Source organism: Vulpes vulpes, chromosome 12 (genome assembly GCF_048418805.1).
Source record: "Vulpes vulpes isolate BD-2025 chromosome 12, VulVul3, whole genome shotgun sequence".
In the NCBI taxonomy this organism is placed as follows: Eukaryota; Metazoa; Chordata; class Mammalia; order Carnivora; family Canidae; genus Vulpes; species Vulpes vulpes.
Genome location: NC_132791.1, coordinates 183,591,627 through 183,613,373, shown reverse-complemented (window position 1 = coordinate 183,613,373; position 21,747 = coordinate 183,591,627). Strand labels below are relative to the sequence as shown.

General features: G+C 42.6%; 2 protein-coding genes across 4 annotated transcripts in view; both read left to right on the top strand.

Annotated features, from left to right (window-relative positions):
- The window catches only part of CBFB (core-binding factor subunit beta), a 58,030-nt gene extending 55,539 nt beyond the window's left edge, over window positions 1–2,491 (top strand). For both annotated transcript variants that reach the window (XM_026011447.2, XM_026011448.2), the window contains exon 6: window positions 245–2,491. In XM_026011447.2, the coding sequence (XP_025867232.1) occupies window positions 245–313 (69 nt within the window). In that variant the 3' untranslated portion in view covers window positions 314–2,491. The remainder of the gene's footprint in view (window positions 1–244) is intronic.
- A 10,249-nt stretch (window positions 2,492–12,740) lies between these two features.
- The window catches only part of PHAF1 (phagophore assembly factor 1), a 28,965-nt gene continuing 19,958 nt past the window's right edge, over window positions 12,741–21,747 (top strand). Inside the window, exons 1-3 of one of the 2 annotated variants that reach the window (XM_026011451.2) lie at window positions 12,741–12,852; window positions 12,977–13,097; window positions 18,748–18,830. In XM_026011451.2, coding sequence (XP_025867236.1) covers window positions 13,034–13,097; window positions 18,748–18,830 — 147 coding nt within the window. In that variant the 5' untranslated portion in view covers window positions 12,741–12,852; window positions 12,977–13,033. Of the gene's footprint in view, window positions 12,883–12,976; window positions 13,098–18,747; window positions 18,831–21,747 lie in introns of both variants that reach the window. The other variant, XM_026011452.2, reaches the window with a different exon arrangement.

The window sequence follows — 21,747 nt, the reverse complement described above, 5'->3', positions numbered from 1 at the left end:
TCTCAGTACCTGGAATCATGACCTGAGCCAAAAGCAGACCCTTAACCAATTGAGCCACCCAGGTGCCCAGCAAAATATTTAATATGTAATTTAAATTGTTCTTTTTCCTCTTATATATGGAGATATTGGCTGAAAACCTTTTAGTTGTAAACTCTTTTAAGATGCTGTGTCTTATACGTTATTTATCTAGCACTTTGATTTTCAAAATATGTTTTGACTCCCAATTATGACTTTGTCATTGCAGGCAAGAAGACAACAAGACCCTAGTCCTGGTTCCAATTTAGGTGGTGGTGATGACCTCAAACTTCGTTAATTAGCAGCACAGCAGATGTGCCCACCCATCTTTACATATATACATTGTTTCTAGTTGGCAGAAATAATCATTAAAAGACCAGAAACTGTGATAACTGGAGGTACTACGGTCTATTTCTCAACCTTAGGCAGTAACAAGACATCACAAACTGCCATGGTTTTGCACTATGATTATATAATACCTGCATTTCTAATTTTGTATGCATGTAGCCAGTAATTTGAAATTTTTTTCTATGCAAGCTTACCTTGTTGGCATTATTTTAGTGAGTTGAAACTATCCACTTTTTTGTAAAGCTCTTTTTTTCCTCCATTTTAATTTAAAAGTTTATGTCATTTAAGAACAAGTCAAGAAATTTAAATTTTATCTGAGGGTTTTTTCCCTAATCAGTTGTTCTAATTATTTTTGAATTTTAGATGTGTTGGTTACATAGCTTCATTTTAGATAAACATTCTTGGTTATTTGTTTTATTTCTGTGTTTTTATAGTTTATGGCATTTTTAAACTGCTGATGTGTTTGCATTATTTACAAGCTAAAAACCTAGTAGCATAGAGCTGTCTGCCACAGCCTTTAACACAAAGTTTACAGTTGTTAAAGTTGCAGTATCCTTTTAAATGTTGATCAGCTCCTTTTTCTTTCTTCCTTAAACATAAAATTTTTTTAATTGGTGTTAACTAATCTGCCCCAAATCTGTTTTACATTCTGTTCTGTAAACATGAGTTTGTGTGGAGATATTCTCCATAGGTGGTAATAATACTCTACTGAAATGCCTAAAGAAGTCGCAGGCTGGCTTCTGTTTTATTCAGGGATTTTTTTTTTTTTTTTTTTAAGTCAGAAAAGGGATACTGGAGCTTCTTCATGTATGTAACAGCATATTAAACTGGAGACAGTGATGAATCAGCTACCAAGGTAATATTGTATTAAAATCATGTTTAAGATAGCTGCTTTTATGTGTATTTTATAATGCATGCTTTTGTAAAAACATTGCTGGGTAACGAAAGATTAGTCTTAGAAAATGTTCATCTGTGCAGAGGTACATTTTCTTCATTAATTATTCTGGGAAAAAACTCACAGGTTATATATATGGTATTTTCCAAAAGGACTATTAATAGAACCTTTTGAGATGAATTAGTATAAGAATATTTTTTAAATAGGCTCATTGTCAAATTGAAGGCAACTTTTTTTTTTAATACAAGACTGGAAAAAAAGTGCTAAGTTATTTGGCACCTCCTTACAAATATTTTTCATGGTCACATTCATTGAATGTTACTACATTTCTGAATTTTTGCAAAAATGTATTTTATCATAATAGAATGGCATTATTTTAAAGAGTTTGAAAAACTGACATGGTCAATTCAGAAAAGGAACTGAAGTCTGAATAAGGTCATTGCATTTAAAACACACACACAAATACTTGACTGTGAGGGAGGTGTGACTTTCATTGTATATAGGTCTTATAATTCATAGACACATCCTGTATCTCAGAATAAAAATATTTGTTATATATTTGAAGTCATGCATGGTAAAGAGTGTGTTTAAATTGTTATGAACAATAATGCGTCATAAAAGACCATGCTGATCTTGTGTAACTAAGTACTATGAATGAATTTGGTTGGTATTTAGTGTTGTGCAGCTCACATGTTTACACACTCAGTGCCCTAATTTCCTCTGAGGCAATTGCCTTTTAAGTGGCCCTTAAAGTGTTTTAAGGTTATTTTATCACAGAGCTCCTTGGTTTTTGACTTCTGCACTTAATTTTTTTAATAACACAATGATGGTACATTTTTTTTCTCTATTACTTCTAGCTAAGGGCTTTCATTCCACCAATAACTAAGATCAAATGTTATTAAATGTTCATTTCGCCATTCTTCTGTAAATACTCGATTTTTCCTGTCATTCAGCACAGTGCTGCTTCTGTCTATCTTAATGCTGGCATTAAGATCATGAGCCCCTTTTCTCCAATAGTGCAGGCTTTGAAAACTCTTATTAAGTTATTGATGCAATTTGATATTTTTCCATAATCTGTATTTAAACAAAATTACATCATTGCATCATCTTTTCTAAATTCATCTCCATTAAAACTTGCCTTAAGCTATCAGATTGCTTTTGCCACCATTAGCCATACTGTATGTTTGTATGTTTCATTTACTTTCACAATAAACTTCTGTGTAGTGAAAAAAAGATCTTGGTTCTTCATTGACCTAACCCAACAATTTCTGCTTTGGTGCTCATTATGACGTGAAAATTGACTTCGTTGTTTCCAAAATGTTCTTTCATTTTTTTTTTTTTAATTAAAAAAGAAACACACACAGTGGCATCTAGTGGTCATTTCTGCTGATACCAAAGAAAATGTAATGTAAATATCACAAATAATAACTTCCCAATGTATGTTATGGTTTCCTAAAAATCTGGTCTGCTATACCCATCGTATAAGCTACAGCTATAAAGTTACTGACCTTGCAGGGGAGGAAGAATTCCAGAAATTACACATTCAAACTAGTGCCATTATTCAAGGTAGTCATTTTAGGACTACGTACTTAATTTGTGCATATTATATCAAACATACTTAGGATTTGGGGCTCTTGGATAGTGCAGTAGGTTGAGCATCTGTCCCACTCTTGGTTTCAGCTCAGGGTATGCTGTTAGGGTTGTGAGATCGAGCCATGAGCAGGACTACATGCTCAGCACAGTCAGCTTGGGACTCTCCCTCTCCTGCCCATCTTGCTCATGCTTTCTCTCTCTGTAAAATAAGTAAATCTTAAAAAAAAAAATAAAATAAAAACAGGATTTTTCTTGGCATTTTTCCTATACCAGTCTTTTACTTTAGAAACATGCCGTAAGCTTGGTGCATGATGAAAAACTTTACTTATTCGCCAACAGATGTACTGCAAATAACAAATACTAATGGTGAATTGGCACCATTAAGCAAAATTCCAATGAGTAAGATTCATACTGAGGGTTAATTTCAAAAGTTGTTTCAGCAGTAGCATCATGCTGGCATTTTAGTAAATATCATCTCTAGAAACAGGTATTTGGATATGGTAGTTTGGGGCTACTTAAGAAAACAAATATCTTAATTGATCTTTGACTCATTTGGCGAAGAGGAGCTTTTTCAAACTATAAGCCTTTTTTTAAAAAATATTTTTTTCTTTATTTATTTATGATATAGAGAGAGAGGCAGAGACACAGGCAGAGGGAGAAGCAGGCTCCATACACCGGGAGCCCGACGTGGGACTCGATCCCGGGTCTCCAGGATCGTGCCCTGGACCAAAGGCAGGTGCCAAACCACTGCGCCACCCAGGGATCCCAAACTATAAGCCTTTTTATGAATTATCCATTACTGCATAACACACTGCTCCAAAGCCTAGCAGCCTAAAACAATAAACATCATCTCACAGCTTCTGTGGATCAGAAATCTGGAAGAAGTTAAGTTCAGTGGTCTGGTCCAAGGTCCCTTCTGAGATTAGAGTCAGGCTATCAGCCCATGCTATAGTCCTCTCAAGGCTTGACTGTGGCTGAAAGATCCTCTTCCCAGCCCACTCAATTGGTCATTGACTGGCCTCAGTTTTTCAGAGGCCATTGGGTGAAGAAAGCCCTTGATTTCTTGTTAGGTTTTGGAATGGAGACCTTCACCTTCTTGCCCTGTGGGTGTCTCCATACGGCAGCTCACAGCTTAGCAGCTGGGTTTCCCTAGAACTAGTGATTCAAGATGGAAGCCACAGTCTTTTTAATAACCTAATCTTGGGGTGAGGGGTGTCTCAGTTGGATGAACATTGGACTTCAGCTTGGGTTGGAGCCTGTTGGGCTCCATGCTCAGCAGGGATTCTGCTTCTCCCTCTCCCTCTTCTACCCCTGCTTGTGCTCTCCATCCCTCAAATAAATAAAATCTTTTAAAAAATAATCTCATTTTGGGGTGCCATATTCTATGTTAGAAATGAGTCACTGGGTCAGGCCCACTGAAATGGAGGAGTATTAAGCTTCATCTCTTCAAGGGTGGTGTGGCAAAGGGTTTGTGGACGTATTTTTAAAACCACCACAGCTCACTGGCACATCTATGTGTGTATTTACAAGACAACATCGGTGTTTTGCTCTCCCAAATATTTGTCTTTTGTGGGCAGATTTCAGGGCACGATTACCCATAGATAGCATCAATTCTTATAGCACCACTACATGTACATATATGACATTTCAAAAATAGGTCAAGGCCAGAAAATTACAATTGTAGAGTAGGATCATGAGTGAAATGGTAGCTTGGTTTTTTTTTATGATAGAGAGGCAGAGACACAGGCAGAGGGAGAAGCAGGCTCCATGCACCAGGAGCCCGACATGGGACTCAATCCTGGGTCTCCAGGATCGCACCCTGGGCCAAAGGCAGACGCCAAACCGCTGCGCCACCCAGGGATCCCTTGGTTCTTCTTGATACAGGATACTTTTAAAAGTCACTGCTTCAGTTAAATCTCAACTTTTGGTTAGAATAATATAAGCAACTTTGGGGTGCCTGGGTGGCAGGGACGCCCAGTTGGTTGAGAGTCTGACTCTTGATTTCAGCTTAGGTCACCATCTCTGGGTTATGGGATTGAGCCTCATGTTGTGCTCAGCACTGAATGTGAAGCCTGCTTGGGATTCTCTCCTTCTCTGCCCCAACCACCCCCACAACTCCCTGCCATGCTTGTGGTCAATCGCTAGAAAAAAAAAAGAACAAGCAACTTAGGTTTCAGAAACATTAGGAAATGTAAGTAGATAAGATACCGGGGGAAATTTTTTTTTTTTAAAGATTTTATTTATTTATTTATTCATGAGAGACACACAGAGAGAGGCAGAGACAGGCAGAGGGGGAAGCAGGCTCCATGCACCGGGAAGCCAACCTGGGACTCGATCCCGGGTCTCCAGGATCACGCCCTAGGCTGCAGGTGGCGCCAAACCGCCGTGCCACCAGGGCTGCCCGGAAGTTTTTTTTTATTAGAGAAGATAATCTACATCCATGATGCCTCACAAATGGTAGTCACTAGCCATGTATGGCTATCAAACACTTGAGATGTGACTAGTATAACCAAGAAACTGACTTTTTAATTTTTAAAAACTTTTATTTGTTTTTTTTAAGATTTTGTTTGAGAAGAGCTAGCATGAATGGGGGGCAGAGAGAGAGAGGGAGAAGCAGGCTCCCCGCTGAGCAGGAGCTTGACTCCAGAGTCAGTTCCAGGACCCTAGGATCATGACCTGAGCCGAAGGCAGATGCTTAACTGACTGAACCACCCAGGCCATCTCTGATTTTTTTAATTTTTTTTTATTTGACAAGTATTTAATGTAAGCCAACTATGTGCCAGCCAGCTTTCTAGAGATTAATGGATGGGCCTCTCCAAGTGAAGTTTACATCTTCCGGGAAAGATGAACAATTAATAAGTGGTGAAGTGATAGATGGCTGTGAATTAAATAAAATAGCACCAAGGGATAAATGATTAGATCAAATAAAGGCAGAATTAGGGAAGATGTGGCAAGAAGCAACATTTTTACTGGGACCTAAATCAGCCAATCAGGAAAAGCTCTGAGGAAGGTTTTGTTTTTTTTTTTTTTAAAGACTTTATTTATTCATGAGAGACACAGAGAGAGAGAAAGAGAGAGAGGCAGAGACATTGGCAGAGGGAGAGGCAGGCTCCACGCAGAGAGCCCGAGTCATCCCGGGTCTCCAGGGTCAGGCCCTGGGCCAAAGGCGGCACTAAGCTGCTGAGCCACCCGGGCTGCCCTGAGGAAGGTGTTTTGTTGTTGTTTTAAGATTTTATTTATTTATTCAAGAGAGACAAAGAGAGAAGCAGGCTCCCTGGGGGAGCCTGATGCACAGGACTCAATCCCAGGACGTCAGGATCATGACCTGAGCCAAAGGCAGATGCTCCACCACTGAACCACCCAGGTGCCCCTGAGGGAAGGGGTTTTAAGCAGAAGGAGAGCTAAGGCCTTGATACTTGATCTTGTAGCTGGAACTACTGGATCTGAATTTTTTAATTTTGTATTTAAATTTAAAATATGCAGTATTAAATATCTTAAGTATTTTTGTTTCTTTGAGATTTTATTTATGTATTTGAGAGAGAGAAAGAGTAAACACGAGCAGGGGAGAGGAAGAAGCAGACTCCCCACTGAGCAGGGAGCCCGATCCCAGGACCCGAGGATCATGACCTGAGCCAAGGGCAGATAGTTAACCAGCTGAGCCACCAAGGCACCCCTAAATATTTTTCTCTTAAAGCTTTGTTCTGGAGGACTATTTCACTTTAGCCTCTGAAAGCTTAGTGCCTTAATTGATATATACTGCTAGTGTAAAATACCAGATATCAAAAATCTAGTAAGAAGATCTCTCACTAATTTTTGATTACATATAAATGATAATTTCATATACTGGATTATATTGATATTTGATATATTGAGCTAAATGTACTAAAATTAATTTTATCTTGTTTTGAATGTAGCTACTAGAAAATTTTTAATTGCATATATTGGCTCATATCAATATAAAGATTATAAGTGAGCAAAGTATAGATCATACAACCAAAAGGAAAAATCAGTTTAAAAAAAAGCCTGGGTGGCTCAGTTGGTTAAAATTCCAACTCTTAATTCACTTCAGGCCATGACCTTAGAGTCCTGGGATTGAGCCCCACATCAGGCACTGTGCTTAGTGTAGAGTCGGCTTCTCTCTCCCACAGCCCCCTCTTCCTGCTTGCTCGCTCTCTCTCAAATAAATCTTAAAAAAAAAAAAAATATTGCGACTTACTGGTTTTTAAAAAATATTAAAGCAAAGTATGGTAGTGCCTGGGTGGCTCAATGGTTGAGCCTTCGGCTCAGGGTGTGATCCCAGGGTCCTGGGATGGAGTACCACATCGGGCTCCCCACAGGGAGCCTGCTTCTCCCTCTGATTATGTCTCTGCTTCTGTGTATCTCTCATGAATATATAAATAAAATCTTAAAAAAAAAAAAAAAAAGCAGGGATCCCTGGGTGGCTCAGTGGTTTAGCGCCTGCCTTCGGCCCAGGGCGTGATCCTGGAGTCCCCGGATCAAATCCCACGTCGGGCTCCCAGTGCATGGAGCCTGCTTCTCCCTCTGCCTGTGTCTCTGCCTCTCTTTCTCTCTCTCTCTCTCTCTCTCTCTCTGACTATCATAAATAAATAAAAATTAAAAAAAAAAAGTTCATTGACTTAAAGGCTTAATCTCTTACTTAACTTGCTACTACCAATCACTAGCTGGCCTGTGCGGACAGAGCAGTCACTGAACATAGCCCAACTATGGAGCAGGGCCAAGAAGACAGTTTAATGAAAGGGACACTATCTTTTAAAACTCATGGGAATTTGGCACATGTGACTTCTGTTTACATATCATTGGACCTAGCAAATCACAGGGCTATGCCCAACTTCACCTGACTGGGAATCACAATCTTTTTCTTTTCTTTTTTTTTTTTTAAGATTTTATCCATTTATTCCTGAGAAACACAGAGAGAAAGGCAGAGACACAAGCAGAGGAAGAAGCAGGCACCCTGCGGGTTCCTGATGCAGAACTTGATCCCAGGATCACGACCTGAGCCAAAGGCAGACACTCGACCCCTGAGCCACCCAGGCACCCCTGGAAACCGCAATCTTACCTTTCGCTTGGGAAAGAGAATATTTGTCCATAGCGTTAATGACTATCATAGGCCACCCTCTCAGTTATTATTTAATTTTACCCTCCCTTTACCAAGAAAATCTATCTACTATAGGAGACAGCCTAAAAGTTCTAGGCATTGAGGTAAAATCTTGGGATATGTCACGATCTGCCCTTAACAGGGCTACAATGGTAGAATAGGACAGGAAAACTGCAGGAAACACTTCTACTCAACAAAAGGGGAGAATAAAGTTACTGCACGAACAATTATGAAATGTCACGGGGATGGGGTCTGTTTAGAGACTGAGGGCCTTGGGATCCCTGGGTGGCGCAGTGGTTTAGCACCTGCCTTTGGCCCAGGGTGCGATCCTAGAGACCCGGGATCAAATCCCACGTCGGGCTCCTGGTGCATGGAGCCTGCTTCTCCCTCTGCCTGTGTCTCTGCCTCTCTCTCTCTCTCTCTCTGTGACTATCATAAATAAAAAAAAATACAAAAAAAAAAAAAAAAAAGAGACTGAGGGCCTTCTACCCTGAGAGAGGAGGAGTGTCCTTTGTAAGGCTGATTGGGAGGGGTTCCCCAGTCCATTCTTGACAAATACAATGTAACCATGGTACTAAGATTTTGTTTTCTAAGCTTTTCACCTTCAAATGTGTACTTTTTCTGCTTTCTAAGCTATCACATGTGACCATTTTAATAGGCTTGCCATCCTTCTGGCCCTCCATTGCCAGTTCCCCCAGCCTTTGTCCTGAGGAACACCACCTTCCATCCAGCTACCCAAAGCTAGAAACCTGTTTTTATTCTTTACTCCTTTTCTCCTTCATCTCCACATTCAGTATATAGGTCTTGTCAAAGGATTCCATCAATTCTGTCACTATTAGATTTTTAAAAACATTTTAGGGGGCGCCTGGGTGGGTCAGTAGGTTAGGTGTCTGCCTTCCGCTCAGGTCATGATCCCAGGGTTCTGGGATTGAGCAGGGCATTGGGCTCCCTGCTCAGCGGGGAGTCTGCTTCTCCCTCTCCCTCTGCCTGTCACTCCCCTGCTTGTGTTCTCTCCTCTCTCTCTCTCAAATAAATAAAATATTTAAAAAAAAAAATTAGTTCCACATAAACCATTTACCTGTAAGTCAGACACTCATAAGTGCTAACAAATCTGTGAAGTATGATCATTTTACAAATAAAACTAAGACATAGTAATTTACCCAAAGCACAAAATCATTATATGGCAGAACTAGGATTCAAACTTCCAGTCCTGGGCAACCTGGATGGCTCAGTGGTTTAGCGCCGCCTTCAGCCCGGGGAGCAATCCTGGAGACCTGGGATCGAATCCCATGTCGGGCTCCCTGCATGGAGCCTGCATCTCCCTCTTCCTGTGTCTCTCCCCCCTCCTCTCTCTTCTCTGTGTATTCTCATGAATAAATAAATAAAATCTTAAAAAAAATTCCAGTCCTTGTGTTTAACCAATGTTAACCTTCAAAATAAGTCTGATTTTGCTGATTTTTATCAGCAAAAATGGGTTTGTTCAAGAATAGAGAATTTTTGGGCAGCCCCGGTGGCCCAGTGGTTTGGCGCCACCTACAGCCCGGGGTGTGATCCTGGAGACCCAGGGTCGAGTCCGGCATTGGGCTCCCTGCATGGAGCCTGCTTCTCCCTCTGCCTGTGTCTCTGCCTCTCTCTCTCCCTGTCATGAATAAATAAAACCTTTTTTAAAAAAAAAAGAGTATTTTAATCTGGGACAAACTACAGCAGAGCCATAAATAAACCCCTAGAATAAAGGAGAGGACAGTTCTTACATAGGAAACGGGGAAGCTATTATAAACAAAAGGTCAATTGGAGTAAAATGGGAGTTCAAACTACAGTGGTTTTTCATTGGCTGCGCTGTTGCCCACAGAGGAGGAAATCTTTCTTCCACCTGGCAAGTCAGTAAAAATAATACGGATTTACAAGGTACCTCTGGTTCTATTGGGTCTACAGTTGATCACCAGGAGTGGGGTGTGAGAGCTCCCCCTACTGGCCTCCTGCTTCCATTCTAAAGTTTCCTGGCGTTTTTTTTTTTTTTTTTTAATAAGATTTTATTTATTTATTTATTTTTTTATTTTATTTTATTTTATTAAGAAGGGGGAGGAGGGGCATAGAGAGGAGGAGAGAATCTTAAGCAGACTCTGGGCACCGAGCCTGAGGTGGGGCTTGGTTCCAAGACCCTGAGATTAGGACCTGAGCCAAAACCAAGTCAGTTGCTAAACTGACTGAGCCACCCAGGTGTCCCTAAATAAGTTTCTTTTTATTAATTTTCACACCCCTATACTCTAACCTGAGATGGTCCCTGCATGTCTAGTTTTAACTGCTGAGATATGACCTGTGCCCCTGAATACACTTTTAGTGGTCCACCAGTAGCCAGTTCAATGTTTCTGAACATCCTCATCCTGTTACTGGAATGGCAGTTGCTGACATTCTCCCACATTGGTCTATACCCCTGAGGCACTTCCTACTTCTGTACAGTATACCAGGCTCTGGACAATGGTCTCTTCCCAGACCACCATCCCAGAACTATCACTCCCACCCCTGACAAAAACCTGGGTGGACTACACTTAAGCCAAAAGTTTGATGATAACACAATGAGCAAAGATAACCATTTGTTGTTGACTGACACTGTTCACAGAAACCTATCTGCCTATTATCCCAGTAGGGAACTTGTTTTTTTATTTCTTTCAGATTTTATTTACTTATTTAATTAATTAATTTATTTATTTACTTACTTACTTATTTAGAAAGAGAGCAATGTGAGCAAGAGGAGGGACAGAGGGAAAGAGAAAGAATCTCCAGCAGACTATACGCTGAGTGTAGAGGTTGACGCAGGGTTCAATCTCATGACCCCAAGATCATGGCCTGAGCTGAAATCAAGTCAGCCACTCAACCCACTGAGCCATCCAGGCACGCCCCCCAATAGAGAATTTCTTAGATGCTTTCCCACCCTTTTCTTCCTGTTTCTTCCACCTTTCCCACCCTGTTCTTCCTGCTACTTGGATCTTCCAGACTAAAAGTCCTTTTCATGTTGTTATCCAGTGTGGCTTTGTCTTTCTTCTCCCACACCTCCACTGGACCTGCCCCAACCTCTTTGTTCACCAGAAATAAATCCCTCCAAGGGTTTTTTCTTTTTTTTAATATAAGAACTAGTTCTATCTAATCTGGTTGGATTTGAGTTCAATTCAAACATTTTAGATCAACTAAGATTACTCGTCATCAATGCCAGAAGTTTCTTTCTAGGTCTACTCCCATGCCATTTAGGCCAGCTGCCCAACTAACCTATCCTAAACCTATCTCATTCACATATAGCCTAACCTATCCACATCTTTAATGCTTGCCATGCATAGTAAGAAGTAAATGTCCACCTTATCCCTGCCCCGCTCCCTGTATTAGGTTGATAATTTTTTATCTTTCCAAAAAGGGTTTTTTTTTTTTTTTGGTATGGACAGTGTTTCTTTTATTTCTGTTTTTACATACTATACAGTTGACACCTGGCTTTTTTCTGTTAGTGCTCCTTCCACATCAGCATACAGGGATATATTTCGTTTTTTAAACATTTTCTATTATATATATCACAGTTTAGTTCCCACTTCCCTACTGATGGACATCTCAGTGACTTGAGTCTATTGTTTTGGAGGGTGATGCAGCAATGGGCATCCTTCTCTATGTTTTTATTTTTTTTAAGATTTAAAAATTTTATTCATTAGAGACACAGAGAGACAGAGGCAGAGGGAGAAGCAGGCTCCATGCAAGGAACCCGACATGGGGCTCGATCCTGGGTCTCCAGGATCACGCCCTGGGCCGAAGGCAGACGCCCAACCGCTGAGCCATCCAGGAATCCCTCCATGTTGTTTTAATGCCAAAAAGCTGTAACTTCAAGTTTTGATGTAGCCTCCCAAGTTACATTCCTACCAAACCAGTTTGAGAATTTAGCATGTCATTCTCTCCCCTGCTAAAATCCTTCCTATAAGGGCAGTGTCATAGAAAGAACTTGGGTTCTAACACCTAGGAGGTAAATGCAAGGCATTTACAGCTCTAGGCCGCCTTCTTCGCTTGTAAAATGAGGTACAAGCTGATGTCTCAGGGTGGTGTGAAAATCCAGTCGGCTTCCTTGAAGGCTTGGCTCTCAAAGAGGTCTGTTTGCCTTTTAGTTTTTAAGGGCCTCGGGTCATGAGCCAAAAGCTCAGGCTGAACAGGCCAGAGGACCCCCTCTTCCAACCCGTAAATGAGGAGAATGAGGCACAAAGGGGCCCAGAGGTTTGGGCAAGAGCATCCAGCCTTGGCTTGAGGCTGAGCTCCGCCCACGACCTCGGGATACCGGCCCCAGGGGGCTGTACACCTCTGGACTAGGTCAGCGGAGGTCTGGCCCCGCTGCTCCCCAGTCTAGCTATTCCTCTCCCACTGCTCCCTGCCCCCAAGCAAACACTCGGGCCCGTAACGCTCTCCCTTGGAAGTCGCTGCCCCCGCTCCCCGCTGGGCCTCAGGCTGCACCCTCGGAACTCGCCTTGGCGCCCCGTGGACGTGAGTGGGACATAGGTGTAGAAGGCAGACGGATGTTGTATAACCACGTCACGTTTGTGAGTTGCGTGGTGTGCACATCCTTGTGTAGACGTTTAAGTGTGTGCAGTGTGGTGTGCGGATGTGGGTCACGGAGCACGGCCCCCGGCTCCGCAAGCGCCCACCCGGCCCGGCGCTACTGTCGGGCTTCGCCCCGCCTTCGCCCCGCCTTCGCCCCGCCTTCCGCAGCACTGTGCGCGTGCGCAACCCCGCCTTGGGCTCCTCCCCGAGACTGAAACCCCGCCTTGCCCCGCCCCAGCCACGCTTTACGGCCCCGCACGCCAGTTTTGCTGCAGACGCTCCGGCTGTCGCCGCTGCCCCTGCCGCCGAGGCTGCTGCCGGTGAGGTGAGCCGGGCTGAGCTCCGCTGACCTGAGGTGTGGTGTTGGGCTGGTGCCGCGGGCAGCCGAGGACTAGGTGGAGAGCTGCGCCCGCGGGGACGGCGGGTCAGTTGCTGCTTTGTCTCCCCAGCTTGGGTGCTGTCTGCGCTGCTGCAGGGAGGCCGCCCCGGCCCGGCGAGCTGAACCAATGCTGGATCTGGAGGTGGTGCCCGAGCGCTCCCTGGGGAATGAGCAATGGGAATTCACGCTGGGTGAGTGTGGGTCCTGCTTCTGGACCTTACTCTGCTTCTCATTTCCCTCAAGGCGCTTCTTGCCTCTGACCTCTGCCCCTTATTCCCCTGCGCCTGCAGCTCGTCGCCTCCTCCGTCCTCTCGGCTCTTTGGGCCCCGGGCACTAAGTTACCCGCTGCTACTGGCCAGACCCTCAAGTGTGTCTCTCGTCCTGGCCTTGACGTCCTCGCCTCAGGCCTCAGCAGGGCTCCTCCTGGGGCAGTGGTACAGTAGTAATAATAACAATGGCCGACACGCCCCAAACACTTACTCAAGGCTAGACCCTGCGCTCCTGTGCGTAATTATCTCAAGTATGCGTCCTTGGGGCGCGAGGGCCCGTCCTATTGTTTTCCTATTTCCATTTTGCAGACTTAACAGCTAAGAAGTGACTAACACCCTGAAACGCCACAGTAGTCCGTCTTCCTTTGCTCTTCTGGGCTGTAGGTTGCCTGGTCTGAAGGGAAAAGCTAGGGTTAGGTCCCCTAATCACATGTTAGGAACCTAGTCGAGGGAGGTGAGAAGAGTCTGTGTATTAAAGGAACTTGTGACTTGTTTCCTTCTTGTTTTTAATGTGGTCGATGTGTGTGGTGTAATCCTAAACCCAGACCTTAGCAGAGAGAGTTGAAGCTTGAATGAAATTCGAGTTCATGGAAAGTAACATTTAGTTTGTATAAAATGCGGTTTGGCCATTTTGGGGGTTTTGGCCCAGTTTTAACTCTTCCCAACATCACTACCTTTATGTGTACACATTCAGTAACTCCGGTGTATGTTTACAATGATCCAGCACTAGAAAAGGAGTGTGAAGCAGGTGTTGGTCCTCTTTGTTTGTGCAGGCTTGAACTTTTGTCCCACTAATTTGGGCTACTGGACTGAGTCACCTGCTCCTTTGAGCTATAGCTCTTGCATGAATCTGGAAGACTCTTGTCAGTGGAGGCAGAGTAGAGGAGACACTGCACAACAGATGCTGGTAGGACCCTGCTGGTGCTCATTGTCTCTGTGAACTAACTGAACTACACGCTTCTGGGTAATAGGAACCGGTTTTAATGAGAGGCCTTAGCCAATTTCTCATAGCTTACACCACTCCTGCAGAGTTCTTCCCAAAATTTCAGCTGGTATGAAACACTTTGGCCTCTTGTGAAGCACCAAGAGGTTGATTGGGAGGCCGGTGTTATATTTGCCTCCAGACCCATTCACATGGGTGCTGTTTGCTTTCTATTTAAGAAAGATGCTCCCCTACGCACAGCTTCTCTTACCAGTATTTCATCGGGCTGAGTGAGAACCACAGCCATAGCTTCAAACTGCTTGATGATGCATCTAGTTTTCGGATCTCAACGGTATAGAGCCTCTTAGCCAAAAGTAATAATTAGAATGTCAGTTGAAGGGGTACCTGGCTGGCTCAGTTTTTTGTCCCACTAATGATCCCGGGGAATTGTGAGTTTGAGCCCCACATTGGGGGTAGGGTTGACTTATAAACAATTGGGGGTAGGGTTGTGACCTGAGACCAGGATTCCTCTTTCACCCCCACCCCCCCCAAAAAAGCCTAGTGGAAGAGCAAGGCTTCCTCTGTCACCTGTTGTTTAGATTCCTTAGCCCCCACTCCTAACTCTGCCAGTTTCCAGTAATCAAGGATTTGGGTAGCTTTTTCAAACTAAATAGCAAAAAGAATGAAAAGAGCTTTTCTGTACAATGACCCAGAATTGAACTTTGAGGGATACAATGACCCAGAATTGAACTTTGAGGGAAACGTCATAGAAGTGGCTTGACCTTAATGATTCTCTTGTGGGTCTTAAGAATCTGTATTTTTAGGGGTGTGTGGCTGGCTGGGTTGGTAGAACATGTGACTTGATCTCAGGGTTATATGTTTGAGCCCCACATTGGGTGTAGAGATTACTTAATAAAATTGTTTTTAAAAATCTGCAGTTTTAAATCAGGTCTACCTGAAAGATTATGGTTATTTTCACTTCCTCAAGCTTAAAAAAAAAATTTTTCCCCCTCTCTCTCAGTCTTCTTTCTCCCCAGCCCTCAACACATCTAAACTCCAATTGGGGCTGATAGGTAGGGATAGGTCTCAGAAGTGAATCTTTGTTTTAGAATTACATTCCTAGGCTAGAGAACCAGTGCTTAACTAAAGTCACTAAAACCCTGTAAGGTAATTTCCATTTTCCAGTGAGGAGCAAGCTCAGAAAAGTAGAGATGAAAGGTAGGTAGCTGAACGGGGATTTCCTGCTTCTCACCCCTCTGCCCTTCTGAAGATTGGCTCAGCTTTGTGTCTCAGTTCTTCTTGGTATCTGCAAATGCAGATGCATCTAGCCCTTGCCATCATCTGCCTGGCATCACAGTGGGGAGCTGCATCCAGCTTCTTGGCTGCCTTCCTGGCCTTTGTGTAATGTTGGGAGATTAGGGAAATGCCAGTAACACAGGGACAGGAAAACCTAGGCAAAGAGGAATCTCTGAGAATGCCATTGATGGCTTGACTTTACTCCCCTTGACTAGTGGTGGAGTAAAGGCAGAACAAACTAGAAATGTTTTCATTAAGACTTGGAGAATGTATTGGTGTGGAGACATGTGTCTGAACTGTTCTAGAGAAACTGAAGGCTCATTCTATTGAAGGCAGCATATATACCTCTTGTGGATTCTGCTTACAAACATAAATTGAATAGGAAATGGTCATATGCCCTGAAGAGCTTAGTCTGGTGTGAGGGAAGGGTTACAGAAATAGTATATTTTATTAAAATGAGGTAGAAGTTGTATAGGGTTCTTTGGAAGGGGAGAAAGAACTTGATCTGACCTGGGGATTCGGGGGGGGGGGGGGGGGGGCTTTCTTCAAGCCACAGGAACCAGTGCATACCTGGATCCAGTGAGCACCAGGAAAGCTCTATCAGAAATCTGCCAGATTTCTCTTCTACAGTGTCTCTATAGACATAAATTTTCCAGTCAAATTCAAAACAAAACAATGGGAAAGATTGTGTGTGTAGGGAACTATAAGCCATTTGGTATTATAATTAGAACATGCTGTACTGATGAAAGAAGAAAGTAGGTTTTCCAGATTCCCAGTGCTCTTTGGTTTTAGCTGCCTGGGACACTACCAAGGAGTTTGGGGGTCCAGTGGAAAAGAGGTTATCTATTAGTGAAGTGTGTTGAGGACATGGATTTAGGAAGAAAGTTAGAGACTAGATTTGGGGAGGTAGAGAAGGAGAAGGAATGTGAAAGAGTGGTCACCAGGGTCGGTGGTACAGGACTTACATGTCCCATAATTGCTTTGTTTCACTCAATCAGAGCTCAATAGATACATAAGACCACCTGCTAGGCACAGTGGTTGGGTGCTGGGGATACAGCAGTGAGTAAGACAGATAATGTTTCTGTCCTCAAGATATAGCAGAGACGAATAGATAAACTGGATAGGAGGCTTCATTAGATAAGGCGGTTGCGGAAGTGAGATGTGAGTCAAGAACTAAAGAATGAGAAGAAACGAATTATGGGAAGAACACTACCTCAGAATCTGAACTAGCTCAAAGGGCTAGGATAGGAAAGAGTTTGACGTGTCCTTGGAACAAAGGAGGCATGATGAGCAGTGGAAAGAAAAATGGAAGTGGACAAGATCCAGAATATTCAGGAACTTTAGGTGGTAGCATGTTATTTGAGTTTTATAGCTCTATAATGAGAAACCATTGGAAGATTATAAGCAGGTAAATGATGAGATCTATAAGACATAGGATATATATACAGGTTAGAAGGCTGACATACACTCCATACTCATTTTGGGTCTAGGTAACTGTTAAAACTGGAACAGTCCTCTAGTTTCTTTGCCATTCATATGGTTGGTTCCCTTTAGAGGCTTTTTGTAGCCTTCCTTTATCAGCAGCTGAGTGACAACTGACCATCGTAGCTGGTTTGTCTCCTCAAGGTGGATTCCTCTCCTGGTGACTCAGGATTTGAGGACCTGAAGATTCCAAGGCCAGAGATTTGATGTGGTTAAGTAGAAAAGAATCCTCCCTTGAGAAACTGATTTGTAGGACAGCCCTGGTGGCTCACCGTTTAAGCAACTGCCTTTGGCTCAGGTCCTGATCCTGGAGTTCGCTCGATGAGTCCCACATCGAGCTCCCTGCATGGAGCCTGCTTCTCTCTCTATGTCTCTGCCTCTCTCTCTCTCTCTCTCTCTCTCTCTGTGTCTCTCATGAATAAATAAATTTAAAAATCTTAAAAAAAAAAAAAAGAAAGAAAGAAACAAACAAACTGATTTGTGCCATGTGGGTCAGAGAAGCCATGTGGCCTTCTATTTCTCAACACCTAACTGAGCTTATCTGTCTGTTCCACATGGATGCTTGCCCATTCATTTTGGGAGAGATAGCATAGAAACTTCTCCATTTCAAGAATGGCAAAGCTGAGTGATGCGTCCAACTTGGTCATATTCTCAACAAACATTTATTAAACCTTTACTGTGTACCAGGCCCTATATTATAGAAGGTTGGAAAGTGCCTTGTGTTAAGGTCTGATTTCCTCCAACTTTCTTCAGACTGTAGAATGGACCATCAAATGAAGGCAGGGTTAGATCATTGTCTAAATGTAGACAAACCATGTTTTTATAACCTCCTGTTCTCTGTGTAAGCTCTTTTCTGCACATCTGTCCTAGAATCAGAGGTAAACTGATCTTGAATGGAAGCCACTGTGCTTGCCTGAGGTCATATGGTGGTCCTTCCTCCCTTTCTCTTATTACCTACTCCATTATCCTTCAGCTCTGTTGAATAAATATTTATTCAACAGCCACTATGTGGTCAAGCCTGTACTGGGTGCTGGGGATCCAGAGAGTGGTGAATAACACCACTATCCTTGGGTTCATAAAGCTATGAGTCTTTGACTTTGGATTTAGTCTGAGACTTTGTTTTGAATTGCCTCTGTGAATTTCTTCTTGTTTGAAATATAATGAACTCTGAAAACATACTTTTTTGTTTTCCCTGGTAGTCCTTGGGATCTTAAAGATACTGGATTTCTTAAATTGGGGGCATATATAAATTTGTTTATAATGGGCCTTGAGTTTAAAAATCAAGTATTAAGATTTAGAGGATGTGTGAGTTGATAAGGATCCAGTGAAATCCTTAGTAAAATAAGGATTCTGGTAGATCTGTGATTCTGGTAGATGTGTGATTTTTAACTTTTTAAACAAGCCCTTACAAGTCATGTGCTCCTGCAGACTCTCCTTTGAGAGGTGAGGAGACATGCCAGAAAGTAGAAGAAGGAACCTGCCCTAGGTTATATGTAATTCGTGGCAGAGTGAACCAGAACCTTGGTCTCCAGATCCAGTCATGAAGTCCGTGCTTTTCTCACTGTTCTTTGGTTCATGCTGACTTTGACTTCTCTGAGCCCTTTTCCTGCTCGGAATTGACACATTCCTTCTCATTTCCAGGAATCTCTTGTATATTCACTCCCTCCCCTTAAGCAATCCAACTGATCCCTTACTGCTTGCTGCTAACTTTATTCTAGCTCTTGCTGCTTACTGAAGTTTTATTTACTAATATGTTTATAGACCTGCCCTCCCATCACAGGCTTTATGGCAGAGTCTAATACCTAGTATTAAGATAAATGTCAGTAAATCAATAGCCCAACTAACCACACAGGTATCCTTCCTTTATTTCAGGAATGCCTCTGGCTCAAGCAGTAGCCATTCTTCAGAAGCACTGTCGCATCATCAAAAATGTCCAGGTTCTCTACAGCGAACAGGTGAGTGGTAGCTGCTTTGTTTACTGAAATAGCATTCCTCATCATTGGGTCACCTCCAGAGGTTGATGCTCTGGGAGAGGCAGACTGGCAGGGATTGCTAGGTCATTGTGTTTGGGAGAATCTCTAGCCCTAGTCAGTTACTAAGTACATTTTCTTTGATTCTGAAACTTTTGGTCTTGATAATCTATTGCTGTCAGTTTTGGAAGAGCATTAATAACTGAACTTGTTTGATGTGTTTGACTTACCTGCTGGTCCTTAGACGGGGACATTTCAATGGGTGGTTACCTCAGGGACTGTTTTTGTCTCCTAGGGTGCTTGCCTTCCACTTTTGTGTTTAAAATATAATCTTTTCTGCTTTGTTGATTGCTTTAGTTTGTGTTCAGAGTTGTTGCAGAGCAAATTTCTAGCCAGCAGAGCACTTCACACTTAAAAAGAAGCAGGTATAGCTCACTACTTTAGTGAGAATGATCAGATACATCAGATCATATCTCAGAATATTGGCTTCAAATTAATGGACATATTTCATATTTTGCTTTTTTTGGAGGGGGGGGGTCTGATTTATGGTAGTCTCTATTAAATGTTGGTCAATTGTGCCAGGAATTAACCCCTATAATAATAATAATGTTGCGTATATCTACAAAGACGTTTTCCATTTCCAGAAAAAGTGGATTTGTTATATCAGAGGACTTTTTGAACATTCGGGTTTTTTGTGTTTGGTTTTATTTTTTTATTTTTATTTTTTTTAAGATTTTATTTATTTATTCATGAGAGCGGGGAGAGAGAGAGAGAGAGAGAGAGACTGAGAGGCAGAGACACAGGCAGAGGGAGAAGCAGGCTCCATGCATGGAGCTCCATCCTAGGTCTCCAGGGTCACGCCCTGGGCTGCAGGCGGCGCTAAACCACTGAGCTACCCGGGCAGAGGGAGAAGCAGGCTCCATGTACTGGGACCTCGATGTGGGATTCGATCCCGAGTCTCCAGGATCGCGCCCCGGGCCAAAGGCAGGCGCCAAACCGCTGCGCCACCCAGGGATCCCTGTGTTTGGTTTGGTTTTTGTTTTTGTTTTTGTTTTTGTTTTTTAATTTTTTTTCCTGTGTTTGGTTTTATAAGTAAAGGTAGAGACTGTTATTTATGGGCTTTTAGAAATAGGATTCCTATCTCTCTAAAAATGCAATCTACCTTCTACTGAACTCTCTGAAACCTGTGATTTTTCTGTGACATAGACTCTGTGTTGCTGTGTGGAGCAACATTTATGGTGTCCTATGTCTCACAAATCTTAGGGAATAAATAGTTTTGAGCCTGTACATGCTATAAAGTGTCCTCGTTGGCTTTTCTGAGACCTTTTAAGTACCGTTTTTGATGATTTTAGTTCTATTTGTTCCAATGAGTTTCAGATCCTAAAACAAATAACAGTTTATTTTTGACATGAAGAATGTTGTGGATTAGAGGTGAGTGAGATTTCTCTGAGGCTTTCCAGTTTGTCCTAGTGTCAGAGTTGAGCCTCTTATCTATGTCCAAACATTACAGTCTGTACAATAATACTTCTCTGCCAGCCCAGTGAGAGAGACCCTATATGAGGGATCTTCCTGAGACAGGGAATTCATAATCTCCAAGCAAGTGCTTAGATATTCTTGTGGTGCCTACCACATAACAAGGGACTTCTAAGAGTGGGCCAGGGGATTCCTTGAGCCACAGTATCAAAGTGTTTTCTCATTTATAAAATGAAGGATGGTGACTTTTCCTCTTTGTTATACTCAGATGATCCCTAACCTACTCTGACTTTCAGCGTTACACCATGAGGGAATTACTCAACAATTAACAACCATCCAAACAGGGATAATGGGCTTGCTTCTTGAGCTTATAACTCCTACACATTCAGTTAAATCAGATTTGGGCACCCCAAAATTAGATACATCTGAAAGTAGGCTTAAGCAGTTTTTAAGAACGAAGTTTGTTTCTAATATCACTGTCTTTGTTGTCTGTTGTTCCAGTCTTTGGGTATATATAGTAGTTTTAGCATTAAGCTCATTTCCTGATACCTTCTAAGCAGCTGGAATCAATTGGAAAATGTGGGCTTAGTCTAGACCTTGGTTCAGATTGTTGCTCTTTCTGTTTCTTAGCCATTCAACTTTTGGCAGGTTAAAAACCTGTCTGGTTCTCCTTCTGTAATGTGGATATTCTATTACAAGTTTCCTTGTACAAGTTTCCTTGTAATAGAATAATCTTTTTCTAATTTTTACTTATTGGGCAGCCCCAGTGGCCCAGCAGTTTAGTGCCACCTTCAGCCTGGGGTGTGATCCTGGAGACCTGAGATCAAGTCCTGCATCAGGCGGGCTCCCTGCCTAGAGCCTGCTTCTCCCTCTACCTATGTCTCTGCCTCTCTCTCTCTCCCTTTCTCTGTGTGTCTCATGAATAAATAAATAAATAAAATATTTTAAAAATAAAATAAAATTTTATTTATTTCTTTTAAGTGATCTCTACACCCAATGTGGGGCTCTGACTCATGACCCCAAGATCAAGAGTTGAATACTTCTCTGACCAAACCAGCCAAGTGCCCTAGAATAGAATAATCTTTGGATGAGGATCAAGAGGAGGTGGTCTCTCAGAGCTCTGATGCAGTGCTGCTTCTTTTTTTTTTTTTTTTTAAGATTTTATTTATTTATTCATGAGAGACACAGAAAGAGGCAGAGACATAGGCAGAGGGAGAGAAGCAGGCCCCTCACAGGGAGCCTGGTGCAAGACTCGATCCCAGGACCCCCGGATCACGCCCTGAGCTGAAGGCAGATGCTCAACTGCTGATCCACCCAGGGTCCCTGATGCAGTGCTTCTTTTTTTTAATTTTAATTTTTATTTTTAATTTTATGATAGTCACAGAGAGAGAGAGGCAGAGACATAGGCAGAGGGAGAAGCAGGCTCCAT